At 46.9% G+C, this 14,727-nt stretch overlaps 1 protein-coding gene across 2 annotated transcripts in view; it reads right to left on the bottom strand.

The window, feature by feature from the left end:
* Window positions 1-873: 873 nt before the first annotated feature.
* The window catches only part of LOC141171580 (transmembrane protein 26-like), a 54,900-nt gene continuing 41,046 nt past the window's right edge, over window positions 874-14,727 (bottom strand). Inside the window, exon 4 of one of the 2 annotated variants that reach the window (XM_073655259.1) lies at window positions 874-1,798. In XM_073655259.1, coding sequence (XP_073511360.1) covers window positions 1,229-1,798 — 570 coding nt within the window. In that variant the 3' untranslated portion in view covers window positions 874-1,228. The remainder of the gene's footprint in view (window positions 1,799-14,727) is intronic. The other variant, XM_073655258.1, reaches the window with a different exon arrangement.

Genomic DNA, 14,727 nt, shown 5'->3' with positions numbered 1-14,727 from the left:
TTATATATGGAGGACAATGGAGGGTGCATTATATTATATGGAGGACTATGAGGGCTGCATTATACGGTATGGAGGACTATGGGGGCGCATCATACTATATGGAGGACTATGAGGGGAACATTATACCATACAAAGGACTATGGGGTGTGCATTATATTGTATGGGGGTGCATTATACTGTAAAGAGGACTTTGGGGGTTCATTATACTACATGGGAGTGCATTATACTATAGGGAAGAATATGTGCTGTGCATTATACTATATGGAGGACTATGAGGAATGCATTATACTTCTGATATGGGGCCCTATGATTTCTGTGTACACCCCTGGTGAGTATAATGGTTTATTTATTTCTATGCATTAAAGAACAGCGGTAGAACAGGGGACATATACCAGGATAGGGGATATATATACCAGGATAACGCCCAGGATAAGGGACATATACCAGGATGGGGGATATAAATACCAGGATGGGGCCAGGATGAGGGACCTATATACCAGGATGAAGGATATATATACTAGGATGGAGGACATATATATATAATCCGGATGGGGAGGTCCCTGGTCCAAATCTTGCACCGGGGCCCATCAGACTCTAGTTACACCACTGGTCTGTCTCTACCAGCTTTACACATCTAGAGGCTGACATTTTTGCCTATTCTTCCTTGCACACTTGCTCTAGCTCAGTGAGTTTGGATGGAGGCATCTGTGGACAGCAGTTTCCATTTCTTGCCACAGAATCTCAATGGGACTGAGGTCTGGACTGTGACTGGGCCATTCACACACATGAACATGCTTTGATCTCAGCCATTCCGTTGTTCATGAGTCAAAGCTTTTGTTATAAAATACTATCACAACAGTTTGCACCAGAAATTACTTTAATACACGTGTTTAATTTTGCTTTAAAATAATACTAATAACTTTTCCATAAGTTTTATTCTTTTATTTCATATATTAATATTATTATTTATAGTATGAGAAATTGGTATGGCATGCAAAGAGTCGTCATATGGTCTTGCCAGGGGATTGACTATAACTATGCAGGAGATGCAGTTGCACTCCTTGAGCCTAGCGGAGACCAAAATGTCCATTTAACCCATTTGAGAAGAACAATGCTATTAAAAAGCCATGATGGGGGGGACCTTGTTGGAGATTTTCCATTGTGATCAATGACCTTCAAGTTACTCCACTGGTTCTTGCATCCCTTCGACAAGATTTGTGCTGAAATCTTAGGGATGAAATGTTTTTATTTTTGTATTTTCATTGCAAACAAACACAACAATCCTGTATACTTGTATTATAACAGATAAAATGTTTTTGCTTATAAAAAATATCATGGACTCATTAAACACTCCTTTTCTAGTTACCAAATACAAGCGGTAAATCAGAAAGGGTAAATCCTGCATCCCCACCGCGATCAACACATCCCAAACCTCAGTGGTGGAACATAAAGAGAGAATGCAATTCTTTACTCCAGATAATGAATGTGATTGCTCACCGCCATCTGTTTCTAGAGACGCAGATGACACAGTTTGAGTGAGCACTAATGTAAACTGCATAATCGCCCAGGAGAATAGACACAGTCCCACCACTGTTACAGTCTCGTTGTTTTTTTCTGACTGCTCCTTCATCAGTCCTAAAATATCCAGAATATCAGCTCCTAGTGCAAGGTACATCAGAAGTAACTGAGCGAGCTGATCGCGACTCATTTTTCCTCTTGGCATCAACCAACGTCCGATAATCAGGACCAAGATTGTTAACTCCTCTTCAATTTGTATATAACGGGACATTGTATCGGTCTGGTGAGAGATCAAAACATCTGCTGTTAGATAGAAAACTCAGTAGATACCATTGACATGTATTAATTTTTGCTGCATTCACAAGCTGCTCTACCGCTTGCAGCCAAAAGTAAAAACCAACTGCAGGGGCAAACAAGGGACAGGTCTTTAAGTTTTCAAGTATCAACTTAATGTTAACGCAAACTCATGCGCTCATTTGTGGCCACAGATGATCTTGACTTTCGGAAGCGTGCAGATGCCACACCATGGCTTCCCTGCCTAAGTGTTACGTGCTGCTGAAATTTTCATCAGAAGGGTCTATGGAAATAGCAAAGGTGTTTGCACAGATGTTATATAGGGGTTATACAGTATATGTGGTGTGTTGGAGCTCTAAGGAAGGGCTCTTCGACCCCTACAAAATACAGCATAAATTTAAGAAAACTGTGGTATTCAGCAACTGATGCAATATGGATATGTTTATTAGACATCTCATGGGATCAAATATATCATGAGTACTTCATACAAAGTACTTATAATATTAATATTTAGACATTTATCATGTTCGAAACTTACTGTATGTCCTAACCTGGGTGCAGTGTAGATCCCAATCTATAATGGACAGGTGCCAGCTGTGTTATGCAAACAGAACCTGCCTCTAACAGCAGCGACTGGAGCTTACTTTGATTGCCGTTTTATAAGCATTTAGATCCGGCTGCAATAAAATGGTTCTGAAGTGTATGCAGAATGTAGTACATACCATCAAACAATCGCAGGTTCAACTCCCCTATGGACGCTAAAAGAATATGTCTAGAGTAGTACAAAAAAATTACTAAATAGTAAAAAAGAAAAATAGAAGTTTAAATCATCCCCTTTTACCCTATTAAAAAATAAAGAAATTAAAAAATTAAAGAAGCACTCCTGTTATTTTTATTCCATAAACCTGTGTTAATGCTAGTGTAGTGTCAGTGAGTTAACATACTCACTGATCACCGTCTTCTCCAGTATCCAGCGCAATTCCACTTCTCTTCTGAGTCACATCACGGCGATTCACACTGTGCTCTATGTGTGAGCCGGAAGTTTCTTTTACAGTGTAAGCCTAGTGGGCCTCATTCTGACTAACATTGTAATAGCCAATTCCGGGTCACACAGAGCGGTGTCAAGACTCTGTTGTAGTGCATCCCAGGGTCAGGGGCTCCTACCCTGTCCCGAATGCTAGGGGAGCCCTAGCTGGCCCTGTTCCCTGGATTACTTCTGAAGGTGAAGATGCCGGGGCCATGTACCTTATCTGAGCTCCTCAATCTGCCCTCAGTCTGTCTCCTCCTCCCTAGGGAAGAGGGAAGTAGTAGTGTATGGCAGTACACCAACCAGACTAACAAGGTAATACAAAGAGGGATAAAGGAAAATACCAATCATACAAATATATATGCACACAAACAACAGAGGTTAACACCAGGAAGTGGAAGATGGGAAACAAATAGTGTTGAGCGAGTATGTTCTATTAACCCTTTCGCCGAGTATGCTCGGGCCGAGCTCCGAGTATTTACAGCTGCTCGGTTATATGTTTGAATCGCTCCCGTGTGCATGATTTGCAACTGTTTGACAGTTTTATTACATGTGAGGAATGTCTATTTCTTACACATTCCTCACATGTAATAAAACTGTCAAACAGTTGCAAATCATGCACATGGGAGCGATTCATCCATATCACCGAGCAGCTATAAATACTCGGAGCTCGGCCCGAGCATACTCGGACAGAACATACTCACTCAACCCTAGAAACAAACCAAAATAGGACAAGAATAGGATTAACACGCAAACTAAACCACACAACAGTCTAAGCTGAAATCCACCAAACGCCTTCTCAAGTAACCACTCTCCACCACACTCCTAGAACCATGCAGCATAAGCTAGCTCTGGCAATGATAGCCTGCCAAAACCCAGTATATATAGGAGCGGGGAGTGGCTAACACTGGACAGCTGAGAGCCTAAATGAAGGTAAGCTTCCAGGAGCTGATTAACCCCTACACTAAAAAAAGAAACTTGCGGCCTCTAATGAGTGCAGGAGTGGGAGGAATCAGACGTTGCGGTCTTCTGGCTCTTCTCTGCCGCGGTAAACCCGTGACAAGCGCAGTGTGATCCGGAGAGTCTGAATTGCCATCACATGACTCAGGAGAGGAGGAACTGAACAGAAGAAGGCAGAATTGTAAGTACTCTATAGTGTATGTGTGTACATGTATGTGCTCCGTATATACATGTGTGTGTATGTGCTCTGTGTAATTACATATGTGTATGCATGTGCTCTGTGTATATATATGTGTGTATGTATGTGCTCTGTGTATACATGTGTGTATATGCTCGGTGTATACATATGTGTATGTATTTGGTTTGTGTATACTTGTGTGTGTGCTTGTGGTCTGTGTATGCATATGTGTTTTTGTGTTCTGTGTATACATGTGTGTGTATTTGATTTGTGTACACATGTGTGTATTAGATCTGTGCATACATGTATGTGTATTTGCTCATTTGCTCTGTATAAACATGTGTGTATGTCTGAGCTCTGTGTATGCTTATATGTGAGTATGTATGCACTTTGTGTATACATGTGTGTATGTACTTTGTGCATGCATATATCCGTATATGCTCTATGTAAACATATGTGTGCGTGTATGTACATATACATATGTGTTTGTATGGGCTCTGTGTATATACAGTACAGACCAAAAGTTTGGAAACACCTTCTCATTTAAAAATTTTTCTATATTTTCATTACTATGAAAATTGTACATTCACACTGAAGGTATCAAAACTATGAATTAACACATGTGGAATTATATACTTAACAAAAAAGTGTGAAACAACTGAAAATATGTCTTATATTCTAGGTTCTTCAAAGTAGCCACCTCTTGAAGCTCATCAAGAGAATGCTAAGAGTGTGCAAAGCAGTCATCAAAGTAAAAGGTGGCTACTTTGAAGAACCTAGAATATAAGACATATTTTCAGTTGTTTCACACTTTTTTGTTAAGTATATAGTTCCACATGTGTTAATTCATAGTTTTGATGCCTTCAGTGTGAATGTACAATTTTCATAGTCATGAAAATACAGAAAAATCTTTAAATGAGAAGGTGTGTCCAAACTTTTGGTCTGTACTGTACATATACATGGGTATAGGTGCTCTATATGTACATATGTGTGTGTAACATGCAGGCTTTGTGTTATATACTGTGTCTGAGTGTCATATTTATAAACACCAGCAGTGCAGACGAGAGTTTGTAGGTGTAAATACTTCAGCAATTACCCAAAGAGAAAGCAAAATGCTGTTTATTCATCGGGTGATTGGATAGTTGATGCAGGAACAAAATTCATTGTTGTTTGTAGCACATCTCCCGAAGTAAAAAGAAGATGTGGTGCTGATAACATGATACAGTAAGGGGGACAGAATGATCTATTAGCGATCGTTCTGTCCATTTTATCGTTGTTTGTCAGCCTGTGTAAAGAGGGCAGGAAACAAGTGCTGAATGGCTTCAATATAGTTGATTGCGCTCAGTCTGAAATCTCTTATACATGTACCCTAAATGTTTCCGTGTGATGGTGTAATATGTTAGCACTTGGGGCCCACTTTTACTTTTTGCCCAGGGTTCCACTTGTCTAAAACCGGCCCTCCACTGAAAGCATGATGACGTCTCTACATCGCGCCTGCTGAGAGGAAGCCTCAATACTCACGCTGCACAGATCAGAGCAGCGTGCTGCGGGAATGGTGTGAGGTAAGTATTGTTTTTTTTATTGTCAGTAGTTGTAGGGGCATCATACTAATTGAGGGGTTGTGGGGACCAGTGGGGAGCTGTGGGGGCCAATATACTAGGTGTGGACTGTGGAGGGCCCTCAAACTGAATGGTGGGCTGTGTGGGCCATCATACTGAGTGGGAGCCCTCATACTGAGTATAGTGCTATGGGAGCCATTATAGTGAGTGGGGAGCTGTGGGGGTCATTATACTGAGTGGGAGGCTGTGGGAGCAATTATACTGAGTGGGGGGCTATGAGGACTCTCATACTGTGTGAGGAGCTGTTGGGGTCATCATAATGAGTTGGGAACTGTGGGGGCTCCCATGCTAAGTGGGGCCCTCATACTAAGTGGTTTGCTGTGGAGGTTCTCATTCTGTGTGTGGGCCCTCATGCTGTGTGAGGAACTGTGGGGGCCCTCATACTGAGTGGAGGACTGTGGAGACCCTCATACTGAATGGGGGGCTCTTGTGTTATGGGATTCTCATTCTGTGCGGGGGCTATTAGGGCCCCCATAAAAGGCTTGGGATTGTGGGGGCTCCCATACTGAGTGGGGGCCCTCCTACTGAGTGGTGGGCTGAGGGGGGCTTAAAAAGTGTGAGGGCCTTCATGCTGTGTGAGGAACTGTGGGGGCCCTCCTACTGAGTGGAGGACTGTGGGGGCCCTCATACTGAATGGGGGGCTCTGGTGGCCATTATACTGTGTGGGGAGCTGTGGGGGCTCCCATACTGAGTGGGAATCTGTGGGGTCCTCATTCTGTCTGAGGAGTTGTTGGGGTCATCATAATGAGTTGGGAACAGTGGGGGATCCCATACTCAGTGGGTGCACGATTACTAATTGTTCTGTTGTGGGGTTTTCATTCTGTGTGGGGGCTGTTAGGGCCCCCATAAAAGGCTGAGAACTGTGGGGGGTCCCATACTGAGTGGGGGCCCTCCTACTGAGTGGTGTGCTGAGGGGGGCTTAAAAAGTGTGAGAGTCCTCATGATGTGAGGGAATATGGGGACCCTCCATACTGAGTGGGGACTGTGGGGCCCTCATTCTGTGTGAGGGCCCTCATTCTGTGTAGAGGATGTGGGGGTCCTCATACTGAGTAGGGGGCTGTGGGGGTTCTCTTACTGAGTAAGGGCTGTGGGAGCATGATACTCAAAAGGCATCATACTGACAAGCCTTTGTATAGTTTGGGAACCATGATGCTGTATGTGTGTGTGTGGGAGGAGACTATGGGAATACCATACTATGGGGGGGGGCACCTTAGAGGCGTCATGCTGAGGGGGTATTATACTGTACTGGTGGCACAGTGGGAATATCATACTTTGCTGGAGGCACTGTGGAGTCATCATACTCCATGTGTAGGGTGAAATTGTGGGGACGGGGAATTCACTGTCGGAATACCATACTTAGTGTGTGTGGGTGGGGCATTTTTGGAAGCATCATACTCTATAGTGGACATAAAAGAGGTATTGCTGGTGAGAAGGTGACATTAAGGGGTTTAAATAGGGACATAGTCACTGTGTACTTGCCATAATATATATCCTTCTTCTGGCTTATTATAGTTGTGAGATATGATTCTGCTGAAATATACACTGCTCAAAAAAATAAAGGGAACACTTAAACAACAGAATATAACTCCAAGTGAATCAAACATCTCTGAAATCAAACTGTACACTTAGGAGCAACGCTGATTGACAATCAATTTCACATGCTGTTGTGCAAATGGAATAGACAGTAGATGGAAATTATTGCCAATTATCAAGACACACTCAATAAAGGAGTGGTTCTGCAGGTGGGGACCACAGACCACATCTCAGTACCAATGCTTCCTGGCTGATGGTTTGGTCACTTTTGAATGTTGGTTGTGCTTTCACACTCGTGGTAGCATGAGACGGACTCTACAACCCACAGAAGTTGCTCAGGTAGTGCAGCTCATCCAGGATGGCACATCAATGTGAGCTGTGGCAAGAAGGTTTGCTGTGTCTGTCAGCGTAGTGTCCAGAGGCTGGAGGCGCTACCAGGAGACAGGCCAGTACACCAGGAGACGTGGAGGGGGCCGTAGGAGGGCAACAACCAAGCAGCAGGACCGCTACCTCCACCTTTGTGCAAGGAGGAACACGAGGAGCACTGCCAGAGCCCTGCAAAATGACCTCCAGCAGGCCACAAATGTGCATGTGTCTGCACAAATGGTTAGAAACCAACTCCATGAGGGTGGTATGAGGGCCTGACGTCCACAGATGGGGGTTGTGCTCACAGCCCAACACCATGCAGGACGCTTGGTATTTGCCACAGAACACCAGGATTGGCAAAGTCGCCACTGGCGCCCTGTGCTCTTCACAGATGAAAGCAGGTTCTGTCACGCTGTCTCTGTATACTGGAGGTAGGGGGCCTAAGCTGACCCTAAGCTGGGGCCCTGACTAATCCCTCAACCTGGAGGTACTGTTAAAGGTACAGAGGTCCAGGCCGCCAGCGTAACCCCTACCTCCTGAAGATCCCTGCACCTCAGTAATCTAGTCCTGAGAAGGACCCCGATCACAACCAAAGGGAACAAGAAATAATATGCCCAAACACAGTATTTAGACGAACGAGACAGTACAAGGGAAAAACCAAAACCACCTTGCATACAAACAACTTCTCAACTACAACAGAGGGAAAACCAAAGGGAAAGGAGATAAATGATAAAGCGAGGAAAGGGAAAAAACACTTCCAAGTACACTTATCTCAGCAACTCCAAACACCACGATCCGCTCTGTCAGTCTGAATGAAATGCTTTCACCGACACCTCCCAGACAGACCAGCAGGTATATGAAGGAGTCTCACTACAGAAGTATTGATTGCAGCTGGGCGAGGCTGGACCTCATCTAGCCCAGAGAGAGAGAGAGAATTAACTCCCTCACTGCCGAGAAACACAAAGCACCAACAAGTCAGCTGCGAGAAGTCAGGCTGTGTACTCGTGACGATCTTCGTGGCAACACACCCGTGACAGTACCCCCCCTTCTACGAGGGGCCTCCGGACCCTCAGGGCCAGGTTTATCCGGGTGAGTCGTGTGGAAGGCCCGAACTAATCGGTCTGCGTTAATATCCGACGCAGGAACCCACATCCTCTCCTCAGGACCATACCCCTTCCAATGAACCAAGTACTGAAGGGACCGGCGATTAAAGCGTGAATCAATGACCCTCGATACCTGGAACTCCAAGTTACCATTGACAACCACTGGAGGGGGAGGTAAAAGTGACGGTACCAACGGCGCCACATACCTCTTAAGCAATGATCTGTGAAACACGTTGTGAATTTTAAACGTAGGGGGGAGGTCAAGACGGAATGCCACCGGATTAATAATAGAACTGATTCTGTACGGCCCGATGAACCTGGGACCCAGTTTCCAGGAGGGAACCTTAAGTTTTATATTCCTGGTAGACAACCATACCCGATCGTTCACACTTAGGTCCGGACCAGACACTCTCCTCCTATCAGCCATACGTTTGTATCGGTTCCCCATAGTATTCAGATTCTTCAGCACCCCTCTCCATACTGAAGCGAGTGATGAGGAAAATCGTTCCTCCTCAGGAACCCCCGAAGAGCCCCCCCCACTGAAAGTACAAAACTGGGGGTGAAAACCATATGCCCCAAAAAACGGGGACTTACCAGTGGACTCGCTCCGCCTATTATTAAGAGCAAACTCTGCCAGAGGTAAGAAAGAAGCCCAGTCCTCCTGGTTCTCTGACACAAAACACCGGAGATATGTCTCCAAGCTCTGGTTCATACGTTCCGTCTGACCATTGGTCTGAGGATGAAAAGCCGATGAGAATGACAACTGCATCCCCCGCCGTGCACAAAACGCCTTCCAGAACTTAGACACAAACTGAGACCCCCGATCAGACACCACCTCGGAGGGTACCCCGTGAAGCCTCACAATCTCCCCAATGAACACCTGCGCAAGAGTTTTAGCATTAGGGAGAGCCGGAAGAGCGATAAAATGTGCCATCTTGCTGAACCTGTCCACTACAACGAGTATGACCGTTTTACCCGAAGACGGAGGGAGGTCCGTAATAAAGTCCATAGACAGATGAGTCCAAGGACGCTCCGGGATCTTCAAAGGTAAGAGGGCCCCAGACGGACGGGTATGTGAGGTCTTAGAGCGCGCACAAACCCCACAGGACGCGACAAAAGTTACCACCTCCTTATGTAAATTAGGCCACCAAAACCGACGCGAGAGGAGATCCACAGTTGCTTTACTCCCCGGGTGTCCTGCAAAAACTGAGTTATGGTGTGCCTCGATCACCTTTTGTCGCAACTGATCTGGAACAAACAATCTCCCTGGAGGTCCAACAGGGGCGTCCCCCTGAGCCTCCAATACCTCCTCCTCCAGCTCAGAGCATACTGCCGAAACCACCACCCCCTCCTGAAGGATAGGAATCGGGTCGTCCGTATTCCCGGCCCCCGGGAAACTACGAGATAAGGCATCCGCCTTTACATTTTTTGACCCAGGACGATATGTAACGACAAAATTAAACCTGGTAAAAAACAATGACCACCTAGCTTGTCTGGGATTCAGACGTTTCGCGGACTCCAGATATAGCAGGTTCTTGTGATCGGTGATGACGGTGACCGGATGAACTGCCCCCTCCAGAAAATGGCGCCACTCCTCAAAAGCTAACTTAATGGCCAAGAGTTCCCTATTGCCGACATCGTAATTCCTCTCAGCGGACGACAATTTTTTAGAGAAAAAGGCGCACGGATGCCACTTACCAGGGGACGAACCCTGTGACAATACTGCTCCCACCCCTACCTCGGAAGCGTCTACCTCTACAATGAATGGCTGAGACGCATCAGGTTGAATGAGTATGGGCGCCGAGGCAAAGCATTTTTTCAAAGAGGAGAATGCTTGACAAGCCTTGTCAGACCACCTAGAAAAATCCGTCCCCTTTTTAGTCATGTCAGTGAGAGGCTTAACCATGGACGAGAAATTACGAATGAACTTTCGGTAATAATTAGCAAACCCCAGGAAACGTTGTAGTGCCTTAAGATTCTCTGGCCGATCCCACTCAAGAACTGCCCGCACTTTCCCAGGGTCCATACGAAAACCGGACGCTGAAACCAGGAAGCCTAAAAACTGGAGTTCCTGTACGGCGAACACACACTTTTCCCACTTGGCATACAGTTTATTATCCCGCAAGATCTGTAACACCTGCCTAACGTGCTCCTGATGAGACACCAGATCCGGCGAGTAAATTAGGATATCATCCAGATATATGACAACAAACTGTCCCACCAAGCGGCGAAAAATGTCATTAACAAAGTGTTGGAACACCGCCGGGGCATTAGTCAGACCGAATGGCATGACAAGGTTCTCATAATGCCCCTCCGGAGTGTTAAACGCCGTCTTCCACTCATCCCCCTCCTTCATCCTAATCAGATTGTACGCCCCCCTGAGATCCAACTTAGAAAACCATTTGGCACCCACGATCTGATTAAAGAGATCGGGAATAAGTGGGAGCGGATACGGATCTCGGACCGTAATCCGATTAAGTTCACGGAAATCCAGGCAAGGGCGTAGGCCTCCATCTTTCTTCTTAACAAAGAAGAACCCCGCAGCCACCGGTGAAGATGAAGGTCTAATATGCCCCTTAGCCAGACTTTCTGAGATATAATCCTTCATGGCCTGCCTCTCAGGACCAGAAAGGTTATACAACCTAGCTTTAGGTAACTTGGCCTCTGGGAGCAGTTTTACAGAACAGTCATACACGCGATGAGGAGGTAGTTCCTGACACCCTTTCTCCGAGAATACATCCTCAAAGTCCGCCAGAAATGGAGGTAAGACCCAAGGAGTAACCGCACCAATGACCGTGTTCATGCAGTTTTTATTACAGAATTTACTCCATTGGCTTATCTCCCTGGTTTGCCAATTAATAACCGGGTTATGCTTAGCTAACCAAGGAAGGCCCAACACAATAGGAGTGGGAAGACCCTCCAACACGTAGCAAGACAACAGTTCTTTATGTATTGCCCCCACTTGAAGTTTTACGTCATGCACAACTTGCAAAAAACTTCCCTGCCCGAGAGGCCTGGCATCGATCGAGAATATGGGGATGGGTTTAGCCAACTCACTCAACCGCATACCTTGAACCCGGGCAAACCGAGCATCAACCAGATTAGCCCCGGCCCCACTATCCAGAAGAACAGATATCTTCTCAGTTCTCGTACCCACCACCACCTCCGCCGGTACGAGAAACTGAGACAAACCTAGGGACGAAATACCTACTCCCAGATTGCCGTCCACCACACAACCTGGGATCAACAGTTTTCCGACGACTCTTCACTCTGCAAGGGACGGGATGGACACCCCCCAATAAAATGTCCCTTTCTCCCGCAGAAGAAACACCTTCCTGCCTTATGGCGCACCACCGGTCCCCTCCCCCGAAATGATGTCCCTCCTAATTGCATAGGCTCCTCTGGACTGACCAGGGGAACCACCATATGAGGGGACCTTGTAGGAGGTGGAGTCATCACAGGGGGTAGAGTTATCCCGCACCTCTCCCGAAGCCGTCTGTCCACGCGAATAGCGAGGGCCATAGCGGCTTCCAGAGACACGGGAGAGTCATACTGTGCCAACACATCCTGTAATTTGTCGGATAAACCATGACAAAACTGGCTCCTAAGAGCCGGGTCATTCCACTGGGTGTCCGTGGCCCACCTACGGAACTCCGAACAGAATTCCTCCGCCGGACGATCTCCCTGCTGGATCCTACGTAACTTAGACTCAGCAAGAGAGATCCGATCTGGGTCATCATATACGAGTCCCAGGGCAGCGAAAAACCTATCCACTGTCTGGAGAGCCGGGGAACCCGGGGGAAGAGAGAACGCCCAAGATTGTGGGTCCCCTTGTAGGAGCGAGATGACAATTCCCACCCTTTGTTCTTCACTCCCCGATGACCGAGGCCGCAGCCGAAAGTGCAATTTACATGCCTCCCGGAAAACAAAAAACTTGTCCCGCCCCCCAGTGAACCTATCAGGGAGAGCTACTTTAGGTTCTGGTCCGGCTTGCTCCTGAGGATGCCAAACCTTGGACCTAACGTCCGCCAGCTCCATGGACAAACTCTGCAATTGCCGAGCTAGACCGGCTACTGGATCCATAGTAGCTGGAGAAAAACTAAGTGGGTCGGTGAAAATGTCACGCTGTCTCTGTATACTGGAGGTAGGGGGCCTAAGCTGACCCTAAGCTGGGGCCCTGACTAATCCCTCAACCTGGAGGTACTGTTAAAGGTACAGAGGTCCAGGCCGCCAGCGTAACCCCTACCTCCTGAAGATCCCTGCACCTCAGTAATCTAGTCCTGAGAAGGACCCCGATCACAACCAAAGGGAACAAGAAATAATATGCCCAAACACAGTATTTAGACGAACGAGACAGTACAAGGGAAAAACCAAAACCACCTTGCATACAAACAACTTCTCAACTACAACAGAGGGAAAACCAAAGGGAAAGGAGATAAATGATAAAGCGAGGAAAGGGAAAAAACACTTCCAAGTACACTTATCTCAGCAACTCCAAACACCACGATCCGCTCTGTCAGTCTGAATGAAATGCTTTCACCGACACCTCCCAGACAGACCAGCAGGTATATGAAGGAGTCTCACTACAGAAGTATTGATTGCAGCTGGGCGAGGCTGGACCTCATCTAGCCCAGAGAGAGAGAGAGAATTAACTCCCTCACTGCCGAGAAACACAAAGCACCAACAAGTCAGCTGCGAGAAGTCAGGCTGTGTACTCGTGACGATCTTCGTGGCAACACACCCGTGACAGGTTCACACTGAGCACATGTGACAGACGTGACAGAGTCTGGAGACGCCGTGGAGAGCGATCTGCTGCCTGCAACATCCTTCAGCATGACCGGTTTGGCAGTGGGTCAGTAATGGTGTGGGGTGGCATTTCTTTGAAGGGCCGCACAGCCCTCCATGCCATGTGCTCGCCGAGGTAGCCTGACTGCCATTAGGTACCGAGATGAGATCCTCAGACCCCTTGTGAGACCATATGCTGGTGCGGTTAGCCCTGGGTTCCTCCTAATGCAGGACAATGCCAGACCTCATGTGGCTGGAGTGTGTCAGCAGTTCCTGCAAGATGAAGGCATTGAAGCTATGGACTGGCCTGCCCGTTCCCCAAACCTGAATCCGATTGAGCACATCTGGGACATCATGTCTCGCTCCATCCACCAACGTCACGTTGCATCACAGACTGTCCAGGAGTTGGCAGATGCTTTAGTCCAGGTCTGGGAGGAGATCCCACAGGAGACCATCCGCAACCTCATCAGGAGCATGCCCAGACGTTGTAGGGAGGTCATACACAATACTGAGACTCATTTTGACTTGTTTTAAGGACTAGTGTTGAGCGAGCACTAAAATGCTCGGGTGCTCGAAGCTCGGGCCAAGCTCACCGTGATACTCGGGTGCTCGACCCGATCAACGAGCCCAATGTTAGTCTATGGGAGACCAGAGCATTTTTGCAGCAGCACCCCCGGCAGTCTGTAGAAAGCCTAAAAAGTGCTCAGTGACAGTGCTCAAAAGACATGGGGACAGCATGGGCATCGCCCCAGGAAGCATTTCTGACCCCCAGGTCACTGCTGTCAACAACGTGGTCAGAGGTATTAAGCCACTTTTACGGGCTCACAATAAAACGTTCAAAAACGAAACTGAAACGGTTTTCCTGTGAAATATGTTAAGGAACTTCCTTTCCAGGGTAAAGACTTGTGTATAAGGTAAAATAAATAACCAAAAACAAAAATACTCCTCCACACCTTGGGCTATGTTCACAAGTAGCATTTTTTATGCGTTTTTGCACTTTTGTATTGCTTTCAACCGTGACAAATGCATTCACCAGGAAATGTCATTTTAACATTTTACAATCTTATCTGGCCATGTGCTGTGTGACACATGCATACAGTGCTGAAAAGACATGGGAACAGCATGGGGAAGACCACTGGAAGCATCTCTGACACCCAGGTCACTGCCTAAAAGTGTGCCCATCAGAAGTGATCCTTGCCGCATCAGAAGATGCAGACTTGCAACTATCCCCGTGCAAGTCCTTGTCCCAGGGCAGTGTTCAATTGTACCTCCCCCATTCCTTGCAATGCAAGCGCAAGTATGCAGCCTGCCACCCACCCACCCCCAGGCTGCAATACCATACTG

The sequence above is a fragment of the Phyllobates terribilis genome, unplaced genomic scaffold (genome assembly GCF_046119375.1).
Source record: "Phyllobates terribilis strain yellow unplaced genomic scaffold, ASM4611937v1 Scaffold_12__6_contigs__length_324123572, whole genome shotgun sequence".
NCBI classification, from domain to species: domain Eukaryota; kingdom Metazoa; phylum Chordata; class Amphibia; order Anura; family Dendrobatidae; genus Phyllobates; species Phyllobates terribilis.
This window is presented reverse-complemented; position numbering and strand designations above follow the sequence as displayed.